Genomic DNA, 25,854 nt, shown 5'->3' on the forward strand with positions numbered 1-25,854 from the left:
AAGTACTCACATATAGTTCCAGACAGGAGAAACTGTCACTGATCCCACACAGCAGTGACAGCGAATTAGTCCACACAGGAGCGCGAATACTTCCACACAAGGGATTACGATGTATAAGTCTACACAGGACACAATAAGAATTCCACACAGGAGAAACTATCACGGATTCCACACAGCAGTGATAGCAGATTAGTCCACACAGGAGCACAAATACTTCCACACAGGAGTTTTCGATGTATAAATCCACACAGGACTGATGATGCGTTCCACTAAGCACCTTGGCAGAGTATCATCCCAAAGTCAGTGACTAATATGAGGAGCTGCTCTGGGCAACCTCCTTTAAAACCTTCCAATTTCCCACGGTGCTCATGACATGTTTTTCCAGCACTTTTCACAGATGCTTGGTTGGATTGAGATCTGAAGAAATTGATGGCCAAGCCAACACCTTGAACTCTTTTTGTCAAGTTCCTCAAACCATTCCTGCATATTTTTAGTGTGGCAGCATTATCCTGCTGAAAGAGGCCATTGCTTCAGAGAATACCATTGCCATGAAGGGGTGTACTTGGTCTGCAACAGTGTTTAGGTGGGTGGTACGGGTCAAAGTAATATCCACCTAAAAACCAGGACTCAAGAACATTGCCCAGAGCATCATCAGCCTTTGCCAGCTTGCCTTCTTTTCATAGTGCTTTCTGGTGCCAACTCTTCCCCAGGTAAACAATGCGCACACCCAGCTGATGTAAAAAAAACCCACTTAATTCATCAGACCAAGCCATCATTTTCCATTGCTCCACGTGTTATGTGATTGCACTTTCAGCAGTGGATAGGGGGTCAGCATAGGCACTCTGTCCAGTTTTTGGCTACGCAGCAAGCTTTGGTGCTGTGTGTGTTCTTGACACCTTTCTGTTATAGTCCACATCAACTTTTTCAGAGGTTTGTGCTACTGTGGTACAGGACCAGACAAACTAGCCTTCATTCCCCATGTGCATCAGTGACCCTGTCGCCGGTTTAATGGTTCCCTTGCTTCCTACCACTTTTGATAGGTACTAACCACTGCATACCGGAAACACCCAACAAAACCTGCGGTTTTGGAGATGTTCTCACCCAGTCATCTACCCATCACTATTTGGCTCTAGTCAAAGTCGCTTAGAGCCTAACATTTGCCCATTTTTCCTGCTACCAACAAATCAACTTCGTCAGTGCTCACTTGCTGACTAATATATTGCACCCCTTGACAGGTGCCATTGTAATGATATAATCAATGTTGTTCACTTCACCTGTCAGTGAATATCCGAAAAGCAAAGCTTTCACTGCTTTTTTACAGCAGAATAAAGTATGAATATTTTATAGGAAAAAAGTGAACCACCCGTGACTATATTCTGCACATGCTCCTGATATGACAATTTACATGATGAGGAACAAAGTACAATCCTGCAATAGGCATACAATTCCCTGCTTCTGGCTGGTGTAACCTTGCTCTCCAGAGTAATTCCTGCCTAAATGCAACGCTGTGGAAACATTTCACATCCAAAAGTGCCAAGGAAACAGTTTATCCCACACAGCTAACTTACTGTCACTCAGTTGAAATGATTTAGAATTGTGCTGTCAGGTATTAATATAGAGTGAGTTTATGGACTGTTCAGGGAAGCTGAGGGCCACAAATAAAATTTTTAGGGACACTATAAAATATAACAGTCCTGATTATAATCAAATTATAATTGTGTAAAGCATTAGCAGGATTATAAGCTATATATATACAGTGCCTTGCAAAAGTATTCACCCCCTTTGCATTTTTCATGTTTTGCTGCCTCACAACCTGGAATTAAAATGGATTGTTTGAAGGTGTGCATCATTTCATTCACAGAACATGCCTACAACTGAAGTTGTTTATTTTATATTGTGAATCAAACAACATTTAGGACAACATAACAGAAAATTTCAGCGTGCATAACTATTCACCCCCCTAAAGTCAGTACTTCGTCGAGCTACCTTTTGCGGCAATTACAGCTGCAAGTCGCTTTGGATAAGGCTCTATGAGCTTGCCACATCTTGCCCCTGGGATTTTTGTCCATTCCTCAAGGCAAAACTGCTCCAGCTCCTTCATGTTGGATGGTTTCCGCTTGTGAACAGCAATCTTCAAGTCTGACCACAGATTCTCAATTGGATTGAGATCTGGGCTTTGACTAGGCCGTTCCAACACATTTAAATGTTTCCCCTTAAACCACTCGAGTGTTGCTTTAGCAGTATGCTTCGGGTCATTGTCCTGCTGGAAGGTGAACCTCCGCCCCAGTCTCAAATCACAGGCAGCCTGAAACAGATTTTGCTCAAGAATATCCCTGTATTTAGCACCATCTATCTTTCCCTCGACTCGAATCAGTTTCCCAGTTCCCAGTCCCTGCTGCTGAAAAACATCCCCACAGCATGATTCTGCCACCACCATGTTTCACTGTGGGGATGGTGTTCTTGGGGTGATGGGATGTGTTGGGTTTGCGCCAGACATAGCGTTATCCTTGGTGGACGAAAATTAAAATTTTAGTCTCATCTGACCAGAGCACCTTCCTCCATACATTTGGGAAGTCACCCACATGCTTTTTGGCAAACTCATATCGTGTCTTCTTATTTTTATCACTAAGTAATGGCTTTTTTCTGGCCACTCTTCCATGAAGCCCAGGTCTATGAAGTGTACGGCTTATTGTGGTCACATGCACAGATACACCAGTCTCTGCTGTGGAACTCTGTAGCTCCTTAAGGGGTTACCTTTGGTCTCTGTGCTGCCTCTCTGATTAATGCCCTCCTTGCCCGGTCTGTGAGTTTTGGTGGGCGGCCCTCTCTTGGCAGGTTTGTTGTGGTACCATGTTCTTTCCATTTGATGATGATGGATTTGATGGTGCTCCGGGGGATCATCAAAGATTTGGATTTTTTTTTATAACCCAACCCAGAATTGTACTTCTCAACAACTTTGTCCCTGACTTGTTTGGAGAGCTCCTTGGTCTTCATGGTGTGATGTCTCTTGCTTAGTGGTGTTGCAACCTCTGAGGCCTTTCATTTCACTAATTATGTGACTTCTGAAGGTAATTGGTTGCACCAGAACTTTTGAGGGGCTTCATAGCAAAGCGGGTGAATACATATGCACATGCCAATTTTCAGAATTTTATTTATAAAGATTATTTTTTATATATATTTTTTTTTCTCATTTCACATCCCCAAATTAGACTATTTTGTGCAGATCCATCACATAAAATTCAGATTTAAAAAATAAATAGATTGTAGGTTGTAACGTAACAAAAAAGGTAAAAAGCCAAGGAGGGGGTGAATACTTTTGCAAGCCACTGTATATATGTGTGTGTGTATGTATGTATATATGTATATGTGTATATATATATATATATATATATATATTATACACACACAAAGTTAAAATGTTATTCACCATGTGCAAAACCTGTTGGTCCAAACTTAACTTTACTAGTTTTAATGGAAGTGGGTCGTCCTAGTTTTGCACAGATGGTTCCACTGTTTTCAGCACCCTTTACTCCAAAATCTCCTACTCAGGAGTCAGTAGTAGAAATTTCTGGTCAAATAACACGATAAGGTGTGCACCACAATGAATGTATTATAAAGATATTAAAGCACAAATAAAAAACTTACATCGAAGTTTTCATAGTACAGCATCCAAGTTTGTCCACAATCTCAGGATACACAGAGCCCAGTAACAGCAGCAGCAAGCAGCAGAATTAGTAGTCAGACCACAAAGTAATGTTGCTTGACATGCAGTAATGGCTGCATCCCAGCTTCAGATCCCTATGATTGACTTCACTTCACAATCGGCGACATCACAGCGTTGTGACGTCACCAAGCCATGCCTAAAGAAGTTAAGTCTTTGAGACTTCGTCAGTTGGTGTGGCTAGACGGCGCACTTCGCTCATCTTATAGGGCTAGCACCTAATAGTAAACAATCACACAGCAATAAATTAGCAGCTCTTTAAATTTTTTTAGAAAGCATGTGTTCACATTAAACAGTACAAGGTTATATCCATGGCATGCAAAATCATTAAACATAATTTACAATATTTTATTCATACTTATTTTACTATAACACAATTTCCACCATATAGTCCTCAATCAGGGGGCCGCCATTTTGTTGTAGGGTTTTTTCATATTATTAACATAGCCTTTTTGCTACCAGCAGTCATATTATTAAAAGTATGTCTCCATATATCAGAGACACCATCTTAAAAGGAGCTCTAATAGTAACTCATTATTATGATACCGGTCATAGGATCGGACTATATAGAGGAACAGGTAAATACCATATTACAGCTAAGGTTTATTTCAAAGAGAACTGAAAAAACATAGTCAAGTCATATAATTCTAAAGTGCATATAGACCATTGATTTTAAAAGTATCATATCTTGTAGAATCATAGTATATTTAGTGAAGCCATTTCATAAGCTCCAAAATGTAATATTAATTATGCTAATAGGTAATACTTTATTTTAAACATTCTTCTCTATAATTGACAAAATTCATTATCTACATCTAGTTAGTACTTCTAAACATTTTTTATTATTTATTATATCATTTGCTCCTCAAGAGAAGAGAATACTAAAATTCCTATACCATAATCAAATTATGCTTCATAGAAAAATGAAAACTTCATTCATTAATATAGACCTTGAACGCATCAATTATACATAATTTTTAGAGGATCCAGACGCTGGAATGAGAACATAAAAAGCATTAAAAAAAACACATATATAAAACCCATAAAAAAGTTGTTTAGAGAGGAAAAATGACATCCAGTTAATCAATTAATATATCAACCAAGGAGCCTGTTATTATTTATAGTTATTCCACTACAATGCACTATTGAGCAGCACTTTAACCAAGGTGACCAGTCAGTAAAGTGATATAGGTGCGAACATCCTCATCAAAGTGAAAAAAGCCTGTTGCAGTGACTGAGGACTGAATGGTTTTGCTTATTTACATAACCTATAGGGTACGCATATAAATTTACCTTACATTTTTTGGATGAAATTCTAACAATATTGCACTATGAGGCGCTGCATTCTCACCTTTTTGTTTTTCATGACTTAGTGACCACACAACAACGGTCTATTTGGAGACTTCTCAGTGACACCAATAATTTGGAGAAGTACATTCTAAGTAATATTTGAGTAGTATTATATTAGCATTTTATATATAGTCTGTGGGTTTCAATGAAATACAAAGAATATTGAAGCATGAAGTACACAGATATAAAGGATCTGCTGGTAACATCTTGGTGCCAGATACCACAGGACACCTTCAGAGGTCTTGTGGACTCCATACCTCAATGGGTCAGAGTCCTGTGCGGCATGAGGTGGACCTACGCAATAATTAGGCAGGTGGTTTCAATGTTATGGCTGATCTATATAGATATAAATATAATATTTCTGCTTTTGAAGGTGGGGCAGTTGTGGGCATCTGTAATCCACGCTTCTGCACTAGTCTATGTATGATTATAAAGTGCACCCAATAGATGTGTACATGACACACGTATATACAGTCAGGTGCATAAATATTGGGACATTGACAGAATTTTCATATTTTGGCCTCTATTCACCACCACAATGGCTTTGAAATGAAACAAACAAGATGTGCTTTAACTACAGACTTTCAGATTTAATTTGAGGGTAATTACATCTAAATCAGGTGAACGGTGTAGGAATTACAACTGTTTCTATATGTGCCTCCCACTTTTTAAGGGGCCAAAAGTAATGGGACTATCAACTCAAAAGCTATTTCATGGACAGGTGTGGGCTATTCCCTCGTTATTTCATTATCAATTAAGCAGGTAAAAGGTCTGGAGTTGATTCTAGGTGTGACATTTGCATTTGGAATCAGTTGCTGTTGACTCTCAATATGAGATCCAAAGAACTGTCACTATCAGTGAAGCAAGCCATCATTAGGCTGAAAAAGCAAAACAAACCCATCAGAGAGATAGCAAAAACATTAGGTGTGGCCAAATCAACTGTTTGGAACATTCTTAAAAAGAAAGAATACACCGGAGAGCTCAGCAACACCAAAAGACCCGGAGGACAACTGTGGTGGATGACAGAAGAATTATTTCCCTGCTGAAGAAAAACCCCTTCACAACAGTTGGCCCAATCAAGAACACTCTCCAGGAGGTAGGTGTATATGTGTCAAAGTCAACAATCAAGAGAAGACTTCACAAGAGTGAATATAGAGGGTTCACCACAAGATGTAAACCATTGGTGAGCCACAAAAACATTAAGACAAGATTAGAGTTGGCCAAACAACATCTAAAAAAGCCATTACATTTCTGAAACAACATCCTATGGACAGATGAGACAAAGATCAACTTGTACCAGAGTGATGGGAAGAGAAGAGTATGGAGAAGGAAAGGAACTGCTCATAATCCAAAACATACCACCTCATCAGTGAAGCATGGTGGTGGTAGTGTCATGGCGTGGGCATGTATGGCTGCCAATGGAACTGGTTCCCTTGTATTTATTGATGATGTGACTGCTGACAAAAGCAGCAGAATGAATTCAGAAATGTGTTGTGCAATATTATATGCTCATATTCAGTCAAATGCTTCAGAACTCATTGAACGGCAGTGCAGATGGACAATGACCCGAAGCATACTGCAAAAGCAACCAAAGAGTTTTTTAAGGCTAAAAAGTGGAATGTTATGCAATGGCCAAGTCAATCCCCTGACCTGAATCCAATTGAGCATGCATTCACTTGATGAAGACAAAACTGAAGGGAAAATGCCCCAAGAACAAGCAGGAACTGAAGACATTTGCAGTAGAGGCCTGGCAGAGCATCACCAGGGATGAAACACAGAATCTGGTGATGTCTATGCGTTCCAGACTTCAGGCTGTAATTGCCTGCAAAAGATTTGCAACAAAGTATTAAAAAGTGAAAGTTAGATTTAGGATTGTTTAGTTTGTCCCATTACTTTTGGCCCCTTAAAAAGTGGGAGACACACATATAGAAACCGTTGTAATTCCTACACCATTCACCTGATTTGGATGTAATTACCCTCAAATTAAATCTGAAAGTCTGCAGTTAATGCACATCTTGTTTGTTTCATTTCAAAGCCACTGTGGTGGTGAATAGAGGCCAAAATATGAAAATTCTGTGAATGTCCCAATATTTATACACCTGATTATTTTTATATATATATATATATATATATATATATATATATTATAATATAATGTGTTTTCCTATAAGCTGTAACTTTCTAATATTTCACAGAATGGTAGCTTGTTTGTTGTAATCTATTGGTCTAATATTACTTTATTGTTTTAGTGGTGTGAGAATATGAGTGTATTGTTGGATACCAGGTGTTTAGCCTAGCTCTCTGAGCAGTATATTGGATGGTACAATATGTGAGCAAAGCTGAAAAGTTTGGAGGCACAGAGTCATCGCTTTTCCTTCCTTACTGTGAAAAGAGAAATGCTCAGAAAGTGTTCATCTGAATGTATCCTTATATTTAAGTATTTCTAGTGAATTCAAATATATTTTCTTTGTCAGGCATTCTTTCTTACCTACCCCTCTCAATATTTCATGTAGGCTCAGTTGCGTGCATTCATCCCAGAGATGCTGAAGTACTCCACAGGACGAGGTAAACCAGGCTGGGGAAAGGAGAGCTGTAAACCTATCTGGTGGCCTGATGACATACCATGGGCTAATGTTCGCAGTGATGTCCGCACAGAAGAGCAGAAACAGAGGGTCAGTTTTGTACCTAATACACAATGTTTTACTTGGGAGTTAGATGAGCATCGGTAAATAAATCCCTGTGTAAGATCGATAATGTTCACTTTGCAATTTTAAATATTTTTCCTGTAAGTTTTTCAATTCGCCTAAGGATAAGTTCAGTCCTACATTGACTCTCTTTAGCCATTTGACTGTGCATAATACAGAAGGAGGTTCCATCTAAATACCAATAGAATAACAATTCTTTTACATTAGTGTGTGGCTTTTTCATGAATTTATTTTTATTTATTCCTTGATTGTGCTATATGTTTATGTGCCTATAAGGTTAGTGTATTAAATTTGTGTATTTATCTTCAAACTGTCCACCGATCTTTTTTAGGTATAGCGCTGGATTTTTATTTATTTTCTATTGTGTATACTTTTAGGGGTTGACGCCCCCTTTTTCCAGTTGCTATATCTGACAGCGCTTGGGTTTCTTTTGGTTGAGTGGTTATTCAAGAAAGGCTTCATGAATACTGGAAAAAAGGGTAGTATTTAATGTAACAAAAAAAAAAAAAAACACCAGTGCAGACATGAACATTTGAATTGTCAAACTTTGGTTAAAATAAATAAATAAATCACCATTCCCAGAAATGAATTTGCATTCTCTGCATGAGCACCATAAACTAGGTACCATTCCCAGAAATGAGTTTGCATTCTCTGCATGAGCACCATAAACTAGGGTGTAAAGTGACATTTGGCTCATGTAACACCTCCCATAGTACAGGAGACCACTGAGACTGAGCTGTACCATTTTTTATGGCACCATTTTACTAAAGCCAGATATGTCTAATTCAAATGACTGTGGCGATAATATTTATACACACACTTCTACCGGGTACACACTGGCCGACATTTCGGCCGTTCAATTGAACAGCCAATATATTGTGTGCTCGTAGGGTAGTGTGTACAGACTATATGTCTGTGAACAAAGTCGTTCACAGGCATATTGCGTCGGCTGTGCAGTACAGCTGATAGTTATATCTTCCAGCAGGACCCGCGGCCAGATGGCAGATGATGGTTGTTCAGTGTGTATGTACAACCATAATCTGCTGATATCTCTACATTATGACCTCTGCTGTTGATGCATGTCTTTATTGTGGACTTGGACTTAAATGTGTATTACCTTTTCTAACTCTGTAGACATGTAAAAGTCACACATCATATAATAAGTGGGAACTCCAGCACCAATAGTGTAAACTCTAGTATGTATGTGTGAGCTAGTGTTTGCTCAATTGAGCTATAGAAGACCAAAACGTAATAAAATCCAGGTTGTCTCCCATATCCAAATATTCCGAAATACGGACTTTTTTAGCATGTCTGAAACAGTGAAACCTCTTGCTTTTTGATGGTTTAAACTTTGTTTAAAGCACAAAATTATTAAAATAATTGTATTCAATTACCTTAAGGCTGTGTATATGAAGCATAAATTAATTTCATGTATGTAGACAAAGTTTTTGTTGCACAAATATTGAAAATATTGTATAAAATTACCTGCAGACTGTGTGTATAAGGTGTATATAAAACATAAATGCATTCTGTGTTTCTGTGATTTGGGTGCCATTCCCAAGATATTTCATTATGGTATGCAAATATTCCAAAATACGGAATAATCTGATATCCAAAATACCTCTGGTCCCAAGCATTTTGTATATGGGAGACTCAACCTGTATTACAATTGGCTAGTATAAAAAAATGAGGAAAGTGGAGTATATAGAAGTATAAAATTGGGATGTAATAAAATTATTAGTTTGTATTTCATATATTAATATTTATATATAAAACTAAACTCAACTTGGAAAATCTGCCATAGTAGTGAATGTTATGTCTGTGATTTCCTATGAACACTTCTGCTTATTATTTTGTAAATCATACATTTTATAATCAGAAATGATTTATTTCTTCTTCAGGGCCCATAGGGCTCCACAGGGGAGACAACCGGATGTAGGTGGGACCTGGGGGACAGGACACCAACAGCAAAGCTTTTCAATCCCAGGATGCTCCGGTCCTTCCCCCTATTCCCCGCCCACAACTCTGTTTCGTTGGTGTCCGGCAGGAGCTGGATCACCATTTTTAACAGTGGGGCTGCTTTACGCAGCCCAAGTTTATTTTTATGATTTATATTTATTTCTAAAATTTTAACGAGACAGTCCCTTGGATGTCTGCACTGCTGCTCCATCACACCTCCGCAGCGCCATGACACCAGCCTCGGCTACATACTCCCGGTGGGGCTCTGAGGGGGATTAGCTAGCAGGCTACCCGGACCCCACACTGCAGCCCGGAATCCAGGGAACAGGTAAGGCGGATCCCCCCCTGCGGGGACCCGCCTTTTTATGCAGTCTTGCCTTTGGTCTCAGGAGACAGACTGAGGCGCTGATGTGGACACTGGTGTGCCCACGACTCCACTACACCACCAGGGCATATATTATACTGGCGCAGAGGCATATTCTACAGGCCAGGGGAACCCGGTGGTTAACGTCAGCCAGGGGAAAAGATGCTCTCCTATACCCCGAGCTGCTCCTCTCTCGTCCTCCGCCCCATAAGAGACGTGCAGCAGCCATTTTCAGCACGCAGATCTCCGGGAACGCTGTGTCCAGTCTCCCTGTATACCTCTCCCAAGGGCCAGGTTATACAGCGCTATATACTACTAGCCAGTGCGGTCTGTGTAGTTGATTTAGAGCCCATTGCAGATATATACAGTGTTTTTCTGCGTTTTGTATGTGACTTGTGCTAGCGCTGATCTCTACTTTCTTTACTGTCAAGTTTATACCTTTCCCTTTATTCTACTTAACATGACATACTATGGGTTAGGGGGTTTATTGTACCTCACATCTCCCATAGATTTGACAGCGCTATCACATACTATATAGCGCGGTTGCTCACTACACTGTGCCATATTTCACACTGCACTCAGTCAGTTTCTATATTCCATTATCCCAGTGACTATGGCTGGCAGAGGAAAGAATAAGCAGGCTGATGCTGCTGCAAGCCCTGCTCAGCGGGCTTAGCTCCAGAGGACCTCATTCAGGATGATCTCTGTACTAATTGCTATACCGCCCCGGGCTCCTCAGCCCCAGTGTCCCCTCCTCAGGACCCACCTTGGGCTTGCTTTTCACAGGTACTGGCAAAAATTGCGGACTACCTAGCGGCCCATGTGGTAGCTCTCCCTATGGGATGGCCACAACCGGTGCCCCCTGCAAATCCTTTGCCTCCCCCATGGGTAGATGTACTATCCACATCAGTACAAAGTTTGGCGACTACCTCTAAAGTTATTTTCAGCAAATGCTGCAAAAAGAGAAGCATTTACCTAGTAAACCTACTAAGCATACTGTTATCTTCCCAGTTATCTGATCTGATATCCTGTGGGGAGGCAGAAGATGCAGACCTCTCTCACTCTGACAACTTGTCAGGAGATGAGGAGCCACCCTCTAAATTAAGTATACCTGCATTGGTGAGAGCTGTTAAGTCTATTCTTCAAATAGAAGAGGCGGAACCCACTCCTAAGACAAAACTGTTTAAACGAAAAAAGGTAGTTTTACCAGAGTTTCCTCACTCTGACTAGCTATCCTGATCACATGAGCGAGGCATGGAATATGCCAGGTAAAACTTTTCAATTACCAAAACGTTTTAAGTTCCTTTTACCCTCTCCCTGCCACTAATTGCACTAAATGGGAAGTGCCCCAAGAAGTGGATTCTCATGTAATTTGTGTATGGTCAAGAATGCTACCTTACCCATACATAATACAACCTCCTTGAAGGAAACTACAGATAGACTGATAGATGCTTGTCATAAATCGATATACTCTTACAGGAGCTATTACTCATCTTGCTAGGGCTATGGCCTGGGTGGCAAATGCCATTGAGAGTTGGGCATAGGCCCTGGAAAAATACATTTCCCTCTGATGCTTCAAGGGAACAGCTGTCCTACATATCTCACATTAGAGATGCAGCCTCCTATTTAGGTGAAGCAGCTATGGATACTGCTCATCTAGCCTCCAGGATATCTGCCACTTCAGTAGTGGCCCGCCGTATTGTCTGGCTCCATTCCTGTAAAGCAGATTCGGATTCTAAGAAGGCTCTGGAATATCTGCCTTATTCTGGAGATATCCTGTTTGGTCTGTAATTAGATTAAATTGTGACTACCTTGGCAGCTTCGAAGACACATTCTTGCCCTCTGCATATAACACACAGCCTCGGACATCATCCTTTCGACCTCAGGGGAAAACCAAAGGTCAGTCCTTTTCAAGACATCAGGCATCAACTAAGGCCTCCAAGCCTAGGGCTAAACAGACATCCCACTGCCAAATCTGAGGACAAGCCTACAGCCTGACTGGGCGGGCCTTTTCCTTGGGGCTCCCAGGGTGGGAGGCCAACTTCTTCAATTAGCCCAATTGTCAAACCACGTCAGATGCCTGGGTAAGAGAAGTGGTCTCCCACGGATACGCACTGTCATTCCTGTGGCGACCCCCCCAGCAGTTAGTTTGCACCGGACCCAAACAAGGACCTGCTGCTCCAAAAAGCCATTCAGTCCTTACCGAATTCAGGATAATTACTCGGGTCCCCGCCTCACAATGAGGCAAGAGTTGCTATTCTACCCTTTTCCTCGTTCAGAAGCCCAATGGGTCTCATTGGCCTATCCTCAACCTCAAATCTCTGAACAAATTTATCGGGGTAACCAGGTTTCGTATGGAAACCCTCCACGCTGTTATAATGACTATGGAACCTGGGGATTTTACGGTGACTCTGGACATCCAAGACGCTTACCTAAATGTACCTATAGAGCCCTCTCATCAACAATATCTCCGGTTTGTTATACTACAGCAACATTACCAATTTCAGGCTCTGTCGTTTGGACTCTCTACGGCCCCTCGGGTCTTTACCAAAATCATGGCAATTATGGCGGCCTCTCTTCGTCGTCAAGGGATCAGACTGCTCCCATACTTGGACGATCTCTTGCTGTTGACCAGCTCCCCAGAGATTCTTAACTGCCATTTACAGGTAACCTTTGCCTTTCTACAAATGCATGGTTGGCTGATCAACTGGAAAAAGTCTTCACTGACACCCTCTCAAAAGATGGTGCATTTGGGGATCTTCCTAACAGCAGACAATATTTCAGCAATACAGCACAGAGTCACCAACTGCTCCACAAGCGCCGAGTGTCAATTTACTCTGCAATGCAGGCCTTGGGATCAATGATGTCCACCTTCGACATGTTGGAGGGGCCTGGAGTGAAACTGGTCGAACTCCAACACCTGATCCTCTCCAGGTGGAACGGGCTACCCCATCTGTTCAGATCCCAGATGATGAGCCTCCCCCCAGAGGTTCGCCTATCACTAGCCTGGTGGCTACAATCATCCCATTTGGACAAATGTTGCCCCTTTTGGATCCCGGACTGGGCTCTCCTCATCACGGACGCAAGCCTCCGAAGGAGGGCGCATTAACCAGCCAGCACGCCTTCCAGGGCCGATGGACCCCAGTCAAGGCAATGTTGCCAATCAATGACTTGGAACTTCGAGCCATCTACAGAGCTCTCACTCTGGCTCAGGACATTCTGAAGAACAGGCCAGTACAAGTACAGTCCAACAACGCCACGGCAGTGGCCTACCTCAATCACTAAGGGGGCACTCAGTCAGTTAGTGATAACAGAAGTGTCCCCCATTCTCACATGGGCCAAACGCAATCTCCCAGCTATCTCCGCAGTGTTCATCCCGGGGATTCTCAATTGCGAAGCGGATCTCCTAAGCCGTCATGATGTGCATGCAGGAGAATGGTTTCTACATCCAGAAGTCTGTCAGCTTTCTGGTGGACACATGAGGTCTACCAGACGTGGATCTCATGGCCTCAAGACACAACAACAAATTTCCAGTTTATGGAGCCAGGACAAGGGATTCCGACGTAACCTTAATAAATGGAACTTCCATTTGGCATATCTGTTCCCTGCAAGATCCCTGCTTCCACCGGGCCTTCGAAAGTTCAGACAGGAGGGGAACAGTCCTGTTAATAGCGCTGGCTTGGCCCAGACGCCATTGGTACTCCGATCTTCAGTCTCTCCCATAGACTTTCCTCTTCAACTTCCTCTATGAGTAGACCTGTTGTCTCAGGGTCCATGTCTACATCCGGACCTAGTCCGTCTGTCTTAACGGCTAAGGATTTCTCCAGCTCTGTGGTCCAGACCATGCTCAGAGCACGTAAACCGGCCTCAATTAGAATTTACCACAGAATATGGCATACATATTGCCTCATTCTACTCTACTGTGGATCCCTCGTGGGCAGCCTGGGTAGTGCCTCGGCTGAACAGTTGTGCAAGGCGGCCACGTGATCTTCTGTCCACACCTCTTTTAGGTTTTATGCCTTTGATGCATTTGACGACTCCAGGATGCTTCTTTCGGGCGTAGGGTTCTCCTATCGGCTCAGGAACATTCCCGCCCTTGAACAACTGCTTTGGGACATCCCCATTGTCTCCCCTGTGGAGCCCTATGGACCCTGAAGAAGAAAAGGAGAGTCATGGTAAATCTTACCCTTGTTAACTCTTTCTTCGAAGTCCATAAGGTCCACCCGCCCTCACACACCTGGCTTCTAGGGGTTTCTTCTCTTGATCACTTGTTTCCTTCTGTGTGTGTGTGATTCTTCAGTGTACCAGTCTTCCTTCTCTCTTATCCTGCTCCTGCCTTGGGCTTGTTAATAAAACTGAGTTGCCCACAGGATGTGGGCGAGGTATAGGGGGAAGCACCGAAGCATCCTGAGATTTGAAAAGCTTTGATGTTTGTGTCCGGTCCTCCCAGGTCCCACCTACACCCCATTGTCTCCCCTTTGGACCCTATGGACTTCGAAGAAAGAGAGTTAACAAGGGTAAGTTTAACCATAACTCTTCTTTTCTGAATTAGTTTTAAAATATTTACGGGCCAACCACTACTTTGTGCTGAGTATGTTACAATAATGGACCAACATGGTATTTGTTCATAAATTGCACATACTGTACACCAAAAATAAATAACCTACCCTTACTGCAGGTTTCTTGGACGCAAGCATTGAGAACAATAGTAAAGAACTGTTACAAACAACATGGAAGAGAAGATCTTTTGTATGCATTCGAGGATCAGCAGACGCATCATGTGGCAACAACACATAGCATAGCACATCTCGTGCCCTCACAGACTGTGGTGCAGACTATCAGCAACCCAGATGGTACAGTGTCCCTAATTCAGGTTTGTTAGTGTCTAATCTTAGTGTGAATCCTACTGGAGGGTCTATCACAATTGTGTTCTGTAGTTACCCCATTTTTCATTTACCAAAGATGTTAACACTAATGTCTTATTGCGTAACTTTTATTTTTGTCTTTTCTGTTGCTGTTAAAATTTCTTTTGGATAAAGCCTCCTTGTGTAGGATTTAATGTTTACATTTTTTTTTTTCTGGTTGGTTATTTTACTCTAGTTTAAAATTTCTATTTTTTTCATATGCATCCCAGGTTTGTATTTGCAGCTGCTACCTTGTACTGTGCTTTGAAACACCAATTTATTTCAACAGTATTCTTGAGTACTTTTCCACCTGTGTTTTCCCCAGTTGTTTTCTGTTTAGTATGTAAGATGCTAAGTTGTTACCATGGTCTAGGGCAAAACCCTATTTTAATTGCATTAAACTTCATCTTTTATTTCACATCCCAGTTTTGTCAATTTTCCTATAGTAGTTTGTTTTGGAAAAAGATCATAAGATGAATACTTTGTTTATCACAGGTTGGTACAGGAGCCACAGTTGCCACCCTTGCAGATGCATCAGAGCTACCAACTACAGTAACTGTTGCACAAGTGAATTATTCTACAGTTAGTGATGGCGAGGTAAGACATGAGTATGCAGAAATTAAGCATACTGTAGATGAGGGATTATTAGTTTGAGTACTGCTGTATTCATGTTATTTAGAATATGGAGTTCTCCATTTGAATTGGACATGTAAGCCATGATAATAATCCTTCTGAGATCATATGACTGGTTCTTCTCACTTCTGCTCAACTCCAATGTAAACCATTGACTATTACTGTTCCATAAGGGTGCAATCTGTATATATTACCAGCGGTTATTAGTTGATTAATTTTACTATAAGTGCCAAAAGTCATGGGTTAAATGCCTAGTATCATATAGGACCCCCTCTAGTCCAGAGAAGTGCAGCAACTCGACGTGGCATAGACCCCACAAGTAGACAGAAAACCTCTGTGGAGCTGTTGACCCATGCCGTCTGAATATCTTCCCACAGTTCCCTGATATTTACAGTTGCAGGTTCTTGGATGCAAATGGACTTCTGCACCACGCCCAAAAATACACTATTTGGTTCATGTTGGTCGAACGTGGTGGCCACACCATTCGTCGGAACTCAACAGAATGCTCCTCGAACCAATTCTGAACAACTTGGGTCGATGACTCCGGTGCATTATCCTGCTGGAATATTTCACATTGGGTTCACGAAGTCCATGAAGCCCTGCAAATGGTCATCAAGCAATGCACCGTAGCGGTTAATGTTCAATGACTTGTGAAGACTGACCTTGTTGATGATAACTGGGGTCCATGGCCTCATGGAGTCTACGCCACACCCAAATCCTACCTCCAGCCCTAAACAACTTGAACCATGTCAATTGGACCATGCCACATGTTGCTAGTCATTCAGGGTCCAATTAACGACGTTACGAGCCCAGGTGAGGCGCAGTGTCTTAGTGTTAGCAGGGGCAGTCTGGTGGGTCTTCTACTCCTATATTACTTGGAAGCTAAAGAATGCTGCACTCACCTGGTGGATTATATGTGTCTGGTACCACCTACATTGAATGTGGATGTGATTTGAGCCATTGTCGCTTATCAGTTACAAAGGACAATTCTGGCCAGATGCCGCAGGTCATGATATTTAAGCACCCGTTGGCCACTGCTCTGTCCATGGTGGGTGGTAATGCCTTCCATGAGGTATTCCCGGTACACACATGACACAAGAAATCTATAAATGTTGAAAGTCTGCACATCTCCAGAAATTGAATGTTTCATCCGTCGGGTACACACTATCATGCCCCATTCATACTCTGATAACTCACTTTGCCTTGCCATGAGCAGCCTAGCCAGTGTTCAACCTGACTCCCGAGATGTCAGATTTCAGCTGATGCAGGTCTGGACATTTCCAAGATGTCATAGTACGGTGACGCCACCTACCATTACCTTTATAAACTACTGTCTCATGACTTTTGGCACTCCAGTGTAGTTTCAGAGAATCCCATTGTCTGGGCATAATTTGCTTTTTGTGAGCAACACTTGGACATTTGAATCTATGACAATACAGATGTGTCCTCCTATATTCTATTTGTACCATACGGCGTAAGATGTCTGGCGCGACTTAGACGCTCCACACCGGTTGCTATTTTTATGATATATTTGTAATTTCTTTTATTCAGTTTGTATCATCATTTCTTTATGCTATTGAAATAATCTTCGCAATAAAGTCCAGTTTGCTACTGATCACTGGGGAAAGTGGTGATTAATTGTACCTGTAGCGCTAGTGTTACTATACTCTAATTCTGACCTTATATCTTTTGTGGTAAGGGATACCCCCTTTTTTAGTGACCACCAGGTGCTACTTATTGGGTGTGCGCACAGCGACCCACCACCTATCTTTGTTTACCATTATACGTCTCAGCAGTGTCTGTAAAACCTATAGGTAAGCTAATGTGAGTCCTTGACCTCCTTAGGTAGAACAGAATTGGGCAACACTTCAGGGTGGAGAAATGACCATCCAGACTACACAAGCATCTGAAGCCACTCAAGCTGTTGCATCCCTAGCAGAAGCTGCAGTTGCTGCATCACATGAAATTGCACCTGGAGCTACGGTGACCATGGCACTTAACAGGTAGTTACCTATACTGAAGAGTCTCTGATGTATATTTTTTTGTGTTATTGCACAGGTCTCCTGTTTTAATAATATCAGTTTCAAGTACTAAAATGCCACTTGTGGAATATGGTTTCTACAAAAATATGCCATAGGTTCCATTTGGTGTTTACTATGAGTAATTCATAGATCTGTCCACATTTTAATGTTTATCTTTTTTTCACACTAGTTTAGTTTTTTTACCTGTGTTTTTATATTTTCATAGAGACAAAAGTACTTTGGATCAAATTCCACAGAGCATGCAGAAAAACATCAGTTTAAAATTAGGACATTTATTGTACAGTTTATTTGGAATGAATGCAGTGTTTTCCAGTTGTATCACCAGAGGGTGCTAGAAGGGAAGTTACCAGCTATCTTATGGCTATGTGACTGCCTTATTTTGCACACATGGAAGTTTTTCCCTTATGTCCAGACGTTTTTAGTACTACTTTAAATATTCAGTGGCATCTCATTTGCAATATGTTTGGCTTCTTTTAGTGCCATTTAAATATGTGTTGTGATGCAAAATATATTACAAAATTCAAATGAAATATATTACATTCTAATCTTTGTACATCATTTTACATTGCCCTTCCTTTTCATTCTGTTTATTTCAGTCGGTACATACAATACATGTCAAATAGATATAATTGCTGTCTAAATAAAAGAATCCTCAATTACCAACCTACACATGATCTTGCTGAAGCAGGAGTCTGGCATATGATGCACTCATGTCATCAAGGTCTTGTTCTGTTCTCCGTTATCATTTAACAGTGAGCAGTCAGAGTCTCTTTTGGTCTGAGGCCTTGATATTAGAGAGTATGAATGAGGAGTCTGTCCATTTCCACTCATGATCTGAGAGCAGGTATGGGTGAATTTCCATAAAGTTAAAAGTTTATCCAAAATGTTACTTACCCCAGGTTAGGTGCTCAACTTGCTCTGGTATGTCTTCCGAGCCTGGCTTTACATGCAGGCACATGTTCATCAACCATGAACAGTGCAAGACCACAGCAGACATTTTTGGGTAGAGTTGTCCCTTCAAGTGGTCCTGTCAAGTAAAAATAGTAGAATCATCAATTTTGTTGGTTGCATCAGATTGCAGCCTTTCAGTGTGCTAGGAGCAGTAATCACTGAGGCACTGCCTGACTAATATTCATGAGCTACTGGTTCCAAGTGAATTGACAGGCTGCACTTTCATGAATATTACTTCAAAATGTCTGTCTTGTAGGTGATTGGGACAGAATCTGTATGAAATAACGACGGCTGAATAGCCGTCTGTTCTCATACCGATGCCGGAAGCCCGATGAAGCCATATCCCGATAAGGGCACGTAATGTAACTACATCCTGATTGGGACACTTCACTATCTTAATGTGCTGCAGCAGAGGTATTCAAATAACATAATAAGGTTTTCATGATGGGACGGAGGAACACAAACTACTATGCGTTAAAAACGCTGCCAAAAGTAGAAAGTTCCCTAAAGAACAGAAAAAAATAAATTAGTCTGCACTTGGAGTAGTAACTGAACTTAAATTGTTCCCACATAATATAATCTGGTCATCAAGGTTGAATTACCAGGTTTATGGGTTGAGATCCAATGAGATCATCGGCTGTCATATTTTTAGTCCTTGACCTGTGACCGCACTAAACGAATAAAAATGTGTGTCCCAGGGACTCCTCACTTAATGGGGATCCTACTCCACAGTTTCTGGGTCCCATTATAATTTATGCTTTTGAGCTCTCCATATGCCATGAGACCAGCCAACATGCCCTACACATACTGTACACTATGGAAAGTCAGTCATATTTCAGTACAGATAGTTTTATACAGGTTGAGTTTCCCATATCCAAAATGCTTGGGACCAGGGTATTTTGGACATCGGATTTTTCCGTGTTTTGGAATATATGCATACCATAATGAGATATATTGGGAATGGGACACAAAACTTATACACACAGCCTGCAGGTAAGTTTATACAATACTTTTAACAATTTGTGCCTTACACAAAGTTTGTGTACATTGAACCATCCCTGTGGCCCTTACATAGAAGAACAGTCAGACCTTCTATGAATCAAAATTCATGCAAAGTTGCTCTTGGAAAAAAAAATGAGGAGCTTTTATCAACAAAAAAGTAAATAAATGGGCAATATTAACATATTATATGTGGTTTGGAACATCCAGTGATTTAAATATCTGATTGCCTTATTTAATGTGATCTGCTAAAAGTCCTTTAATATACAGGGCACCATGTTATTGGATGTGAGCTGATCATGTCTGCATTTACTGTCTCATAATGCCTTCCACCCAGTACAGTCCACTGCTTTAAGCTGCTGAAATGTGTGGGTTACATTTTCCTTTTGTGTTTGTTTTGAATATAAAGAAGTGGGTGGTTTGATTTCTTAGCTGCAATGGCAGCCTGGTGAGAGCTATTTCTCCTAATAAAAGTTGATGTTGGCATCAAACTCTTAGATGCGTTAGCCCTTGATAAGGATGGGCTTCTATATATTCTCTAAATACTTAATTATCACTATGACTCTCAGGTCATTTAATGCTGTAGCTGCTGCCAAAACGTTCTGTTACATTTAATTATTACAAAATGATCACAAAACAGATCTTCCTGTAAGTCTGCAATATATGGCAACAGCTATCACCAGTCAGCTGCATTTTTGGATGGATACCTTCCAGCTATCTATGTTGTTCTATTCTGTTGAGCCCCGTACACCGCAATATTAGACAGCTTGGTCTGCCTCGGCCATATTAGTAGTATATTAGTGAATAAAAAATGACCCGCTTTAATGTACACATGCACACTGATTCTGATACACATTTAGGTTGCTAGTCCTGAACAATCACATGTCAGAACTGGCATACAATTGTGGTTTTGGATGATGTCCTCAATCTTTGCCCAATTATGTGCGATCTGAGTGCTTAACGGCTGGTTCTTTCTGATTTTCTCACACACATCGGATTATTGGACACACAGTTGTCCTTCGGGCACTTCATTTGAGTGACTAGGATTGGATCATTATTATTTTTTTGTATGAGCACCTTTACTTTTATAACTCACTAACCCATAGTTGTGTTTTAATTATATAATTGTGCTATATGCAAAATGAGCCTGGTGCACATATGTTCTTTTTGCCCACTGAAACCTACCTGCAGTGTCATTTGAGATCAGTATTGCTGTTCTAGAGCCTTGGCCTTAATACAGTATTCTTCTAGTGGTTGCTGACCTGCAACTTCTGCAATTCTGGGAGTTCCTTCTTTAGTTTGTGGAAGCTGTAGTTTAGTAAAATGTAAAGAATCATGCAACAAAGACCGTTTGCTCTAGAACATGTATCCTGCCTGTTTATTTTATATTTGTATTTTTTGTTTTTTTCCATGTTGCTTGTCAAACTACAGTGAAGCAGCGGCTCATGCAGTCGCTACCTTGGCAGAAGCCACACTACAAGGAGGAGGACAGATTGTTTTGTCCGGAGAGACTGCAGCAGCGGTTGGAGCATTGACTGGAGTTCAGGATGCTAATGGTAGGAGACCTCTGTACTGTGCAGTATTTGGATACACCAGTCTCCATGATATAACCTTGTTCATGCCTTTTCTTTGAGCAGCATATACAGTTATGTACACCACTTCCAAACTTTTGGTCCTGTTAGACTATGCCAGATGTGTAAATAGGAGACTAGTCTCATCTGTTCTGGGCTATGTATTAAATTACTATCTTCTATGTCAAGCATGTATAAATGTTGCCCAGACACATTGAAATGTATTTTTTGTGTCTATTGTTAAATTCTCCACATGCACAAGTTGGTCTTTCTATATTTTTGTTAAATTTACTAGGGTGATTCGTTTATCCCCGCTGATATTATAATTAGTAACTGCATAATTCTCACAGGGACATAACTAGAAATTATTTTCACTAAATCTTTTGAGTAAATAGCCATAAATATGTACCAGTTCTGTTTTCTATGTTCTATGCTGCAACCAGCATAAGTTTTCACCAGTGACCCCCGCAAGAGGAGATGGTCTTCACTGCTGTGCTGCACAGGTAGCTCTTCCCCAGGTAAGCACCAGTCGGGACAAGGAAGGAATGAGCGGAATACAAGGCTATTTGAAGGAGCCCAAGGTGTAATCAAACTATCTGATTAAGGCAGCCGGCAGGATGTTAGCGATGATAAGTCCAGTAACATGCCAAGGTTAGGATTGGAGAGGTCAAAATGGTCCAGGTCAGTCACAGAAACTTTCATATAAGCAGTAGCAGGTTCAGGCACTGATTGTGTTCGCTTCCTATCCCCACAGCCTGCAGGAGATTGGCTGTGGCTAGGAAGTGAGCAGAGAGCAGGGATTGTTCCGAAAGCTTAAGCAGACCAGAAGCAAAAGCTAAATAAACTGCACATGCTGTAGCTCAACTGGCTGGAGCTTTGGTCTAAAGTTCACAGTGCACAAGGGGCTGTGTTCTGCTGCATACCCCAGTGTTTTAAACCTGTGGGACCATAATACCGTGCTTTTAAGTTAAGGTTAGTCTGTGGTTAAGGGTTAGGGTTACTTGGCAAATTCAAATTCTGTCTGCATCCTGACCGCCGAGATCCTGTTCTCAACCCAGAGATGTGATCTGTTTTTGATGTGAAAGGCATAGCCAGTGCTGGTGACTGCCAATCATAAAATATGTGGACAAACAGAAGCACAACCCTGTCCACCATCACATAACTGACCCTAAGGATGACAGGTGAGCACAACTTAGTTTAATATTTCTTTTGAATTTCTCAATAAGATTATTTTGGCACAGGGGTGCCATGAACAGAATGCTGATACTCTAGAGTGCTGGGATTCAAGAACGTTTGGGAACCACTGCTGCATAATGTACACAATGAATACTAGGTTACACAATGGTGTGTGTGTGTGCGTGTGTATGTGTGTGTGTGTGTGTATATATATATATATATGTGTGTGTGTGTATGTACTGTATATGTATGTGTGTGTACGTACGTACAGGTTGAGTATCCCACATTCAAAATGCTTGGGACCATGGGTATTTTGGATATCGGAATATTCCGTATTTCGGAATAATTGCATACCATAATTAAATATTTTGGGTATGGGACCAAAATCTAAACACACAATGCATTTATGTTTCATATACACATTACATACAACCTGCAGGTAATTGTATAAAATATTTTCAATAAGTTTGTGGGTCAAACAAAGTTTGTGTACATACATGAAATTCATTTGTTTCATATACACCTTATACACAAAGCCTAAAAGGTATTATATACTTAATTTTAATAATTTTGTGCCTTAAACAAAGTTTGTGTACATTGAACCATCAAAAAGCAAAGGTTTCACTATCTCAGTCATGCTAAAAAAAAATTCTGTCATTTGAAATATTTGGATATGGGAGACTCAACCTGTATATGCATGTGTTTGTATGTATGTGTGTATATATGTATAAGTATATATAAAAAAAAAAAAATATATATATATATATATATATATATATATGTGAGAAAGAGAGAATCACCCCTCCACGGTGCCGCGACACCAGCCCCGGGCTAGGTATTCCTGGCGGGGCCCCGGGGGGACCTAGCTAGCAGGGCTCCCCAGACTGCAGCTGGGACTCAAGGGGACAGGTAAGGCGGATCCCCGCTTGCGAGGACCAGCGTCTATGCGCAGTCTTGCCTCCGGTTTCAGGAGACAGACCGGAGGCGCTGAAGTGGACACAGGTTCGTCCATGACTCCACTAGACCACCAGGGTATTACAATACTGGCGCAGGGCACAGATTAAGGCCAGGGACCAGTGATTGATGTCAGCATAGGGGAGAAGGACCTCTCAGTGTAGCCCTTCCCCTGCCATGGGCACCATTCCACTGCAGTCTTGCCACCCCTGAGCTGTTCCTCCCTCGCCCTCTGTCCCCTCTGAGACTCACGTTAGCCATTTTCTGCATTCAGGTCTTTGGGTACACTGTGTTTGGTCTCCCTGTATACCTCTCCCAAAGGCCAGGTTATACAGCGCTATTTCCTACCAGCTACTGCGGTCTTTGTAGTTGAATTTAGTGCCCTCTGCAATTTTATATTATATACTCTGCAATGTATGTGACTTGTGCTAGTGCTGCTGTCTGTTTATTTTTCTTAAACTGTCAGCTTATACCTTTCCCTTTCTTTCATTCTAACCCTGGAATACTGAGGTATAAGGGTTTTATTATACCTCACATCTACCTGTATTTATGAGGGCTATCACATACTGTATATCTGTTGCGCACTACACTGTGCCATATTGTACATATATCTGGGTTGCTCACTGCACTGAGCCAGATTGTGTGCTACAATTATCTTTGCAGCTATGTTTAGCAAAGGCAAGAAGAACAAGCAGTCTTCTGCTCCCATTCTGGTGTCTTGTAAGTCCTGTTTAGCAGGCTTGACTTCAGAGGATCTAATTCGTGATGGTCTATGTGCATCTTGTGATGACACCTGACCCCTCAGCCCCGGCATCCTCTCCTCAGGACCCCCCCCCCCCCTGGGCTTCCTATTCACAGGTGTTGGCAAAAATTGTGGACCACCTAGCGGTCCCTGTGGTAGCTCTCCCTATGAGATGGCCACAGCAGGTACTCCCTGCGAATAATGGGTAGACTTACTTTCTACCTCAGTGCAGAGTCTAGCAGCTACCTCTACAGCCTTTCAACAAATTCTGCAAAAGGAGAGACCCTAACCTAGTAAACCTACTAAGCATGCTGTGTTATCTTATCAGTCCACCCAGCTGTCAGATTCTGAGTTATCATATGGGGAGGCAGAAGACGCAGACCTCTCTGAGAGAAGAGGAGCCCCCCCTCTAAATTGAATATACTAGCACTTGTAAGAGCTGTTAAATCTATTCTTCAAATAGAAGAGACAGAGCCAACTCCTAGGGCAAAAGAGCCACTATTTAAGCGACAGAAGATAGTTTTGCCAGTTTCCTCACTCAGATCAGCTATCTGATCATATGTGTGAAGCATGGAATATACCAAGTAAAAATTTTCAGCTGCCTAAATGCTTGATTTCCTATTACCCTCTTCCAGCTACTGATTGCCCTAAATGGGAAGTTCCCTCTGCAGTGTATTCCCACGTGACATGCCTAGTTAAGAACGCTGCCTTACCTATTTACACTGCATGCTTCCAGGGAACAGCTGTCATACATATCTCACATTAGAGATGCAGCCTGCTATTTAGGGGAGATGGTTTTGGATACTTTCCTCCTAGCTTCCAAGGCATCTGCTACTTCCGTGGTAGCCCGCCGTATTGTTTATCTTCGCTCATGGAAAGCTGATTCGGACTCTAAAAAGGCTTTGGAGTCTCTGCCTTATTCTGGGGAGACCCTGTTTGGCCCAGAATTGGACAAGATTGTGACTACCTTGGCAGCTTCCAAGATGGCGTTCCTGCCTTCTGCATCTACTACGAAGCCTCGATGTCATCCTTTTGTCCCCAAGGAAAGGCTAAAGGTCAGTCCCGGCATCCACAAAGTCCTCCAAACGTAGGACCAAACATACCGGGGCTACTAGATATCCACCTACTAAATCTGAAGACACTCCCTTAGCCAGACGGAGTGGGCCTGTCCCTGGGGGCACCCAGGGTGGGAGGCCAACTTCTTCAGGTCGACCAGTTCTGGCGTCAGACCACCTCAGACGCCTGGGTAAGTGAAGTGGTGTCCCACGGATACGCCCTCATTCCTGAGGCGCCCCCCCCAGCAGTTCTTATGCAAAAAACCTCCATCGGACCCAAGCAAAGCCCTGCTCCTCCAGAAGGCCATTCAGGGGAACAGCTATTATTCTACCCTTTTCTTTGTTCAGAAGCCCAATGGGTCTCATCGACCTATCAACCTCAAGTCTCTGAACAAATTTATCAGAGTGCCGAGGTTTCTTATGGCAACCTTCCGCTCTATTGTCCTGGCCATAGGCAAGCGCACGGGGGGTTTCTGTCTGCCTGGAAACCCCCTCCCCAGCCCACACCATGACCACTATAGAAATAGTAATATAATAGATTGTTACTAGTGCTGCATGTTCTTCTCAGTATCGCAAATGAAATAATTAGTACCACCTGTGGATCTTTTAACATGTATCAGCCAGTAATAAATAACCTGTGCACCAACTAGAAGATCTGGAAAACATGCACTGTTAGAGATGCACTGCTATAGGCTCTCCTGCTGCTCCTCCAGGTTCCCGGACTTGCT

General features: G+C 41.9%; 1 protein-coding gene across 3 annotated transcripts in view; it reads left to right on the forward strand.

Annotated features, from left to right (window-relative positions):
- The window catches only part of NRF1 (nuclear respiratory factor 1), a 141,978-nt gene that overhangs the window by 88,118 nt on the left and 28,006 nt on the right, over window positions 1-25,854 (forward strand). The window contains exons 6-10 of one of the 3 annotated variants that reach the window (XM_088468675.1): window positions 7,585-7,743; window positions 14,778-14,972; window positions 15,499-15,600; window positions 17,482-17,639; window positions 21,060-21,184. In XM_088468675.1, the coding sequence (XP_088324801.1) occupies window positions 7,585-7,743; window positions 14,778-14,972; window positions 15,499-15,600; window positions 17,482-17,639; window positions 21,060-21,184 (739 nt within the window). Of the gene's footprint in view, window positions 1-7,584; window positions 7,744-14,777; window positions 14,973-15,498; window positions 15,601-17,481; window positions 17,640-21,040; window positions 21,185-25,854 lie in introns of those variants that run through there. The other 2 variants (XM_088468674.1, XM_088468676.1) reach the window with 2 other exon arrangements.

Source organism: Taudactylus pleione, unplaced genomic scaffold, assembly GCF_031769625.1.
Source record: "Taudactylus pleione unplaced genomic scaffold, aTauple2 ptg000086l, whole genome shotgun sequence".
Lineage (NCBI taxonomy): Eukaryota > Metazoa > Chordata > Amphibia > Anura > Myobatrachidae > Taudactylus > Taudactylus pleione.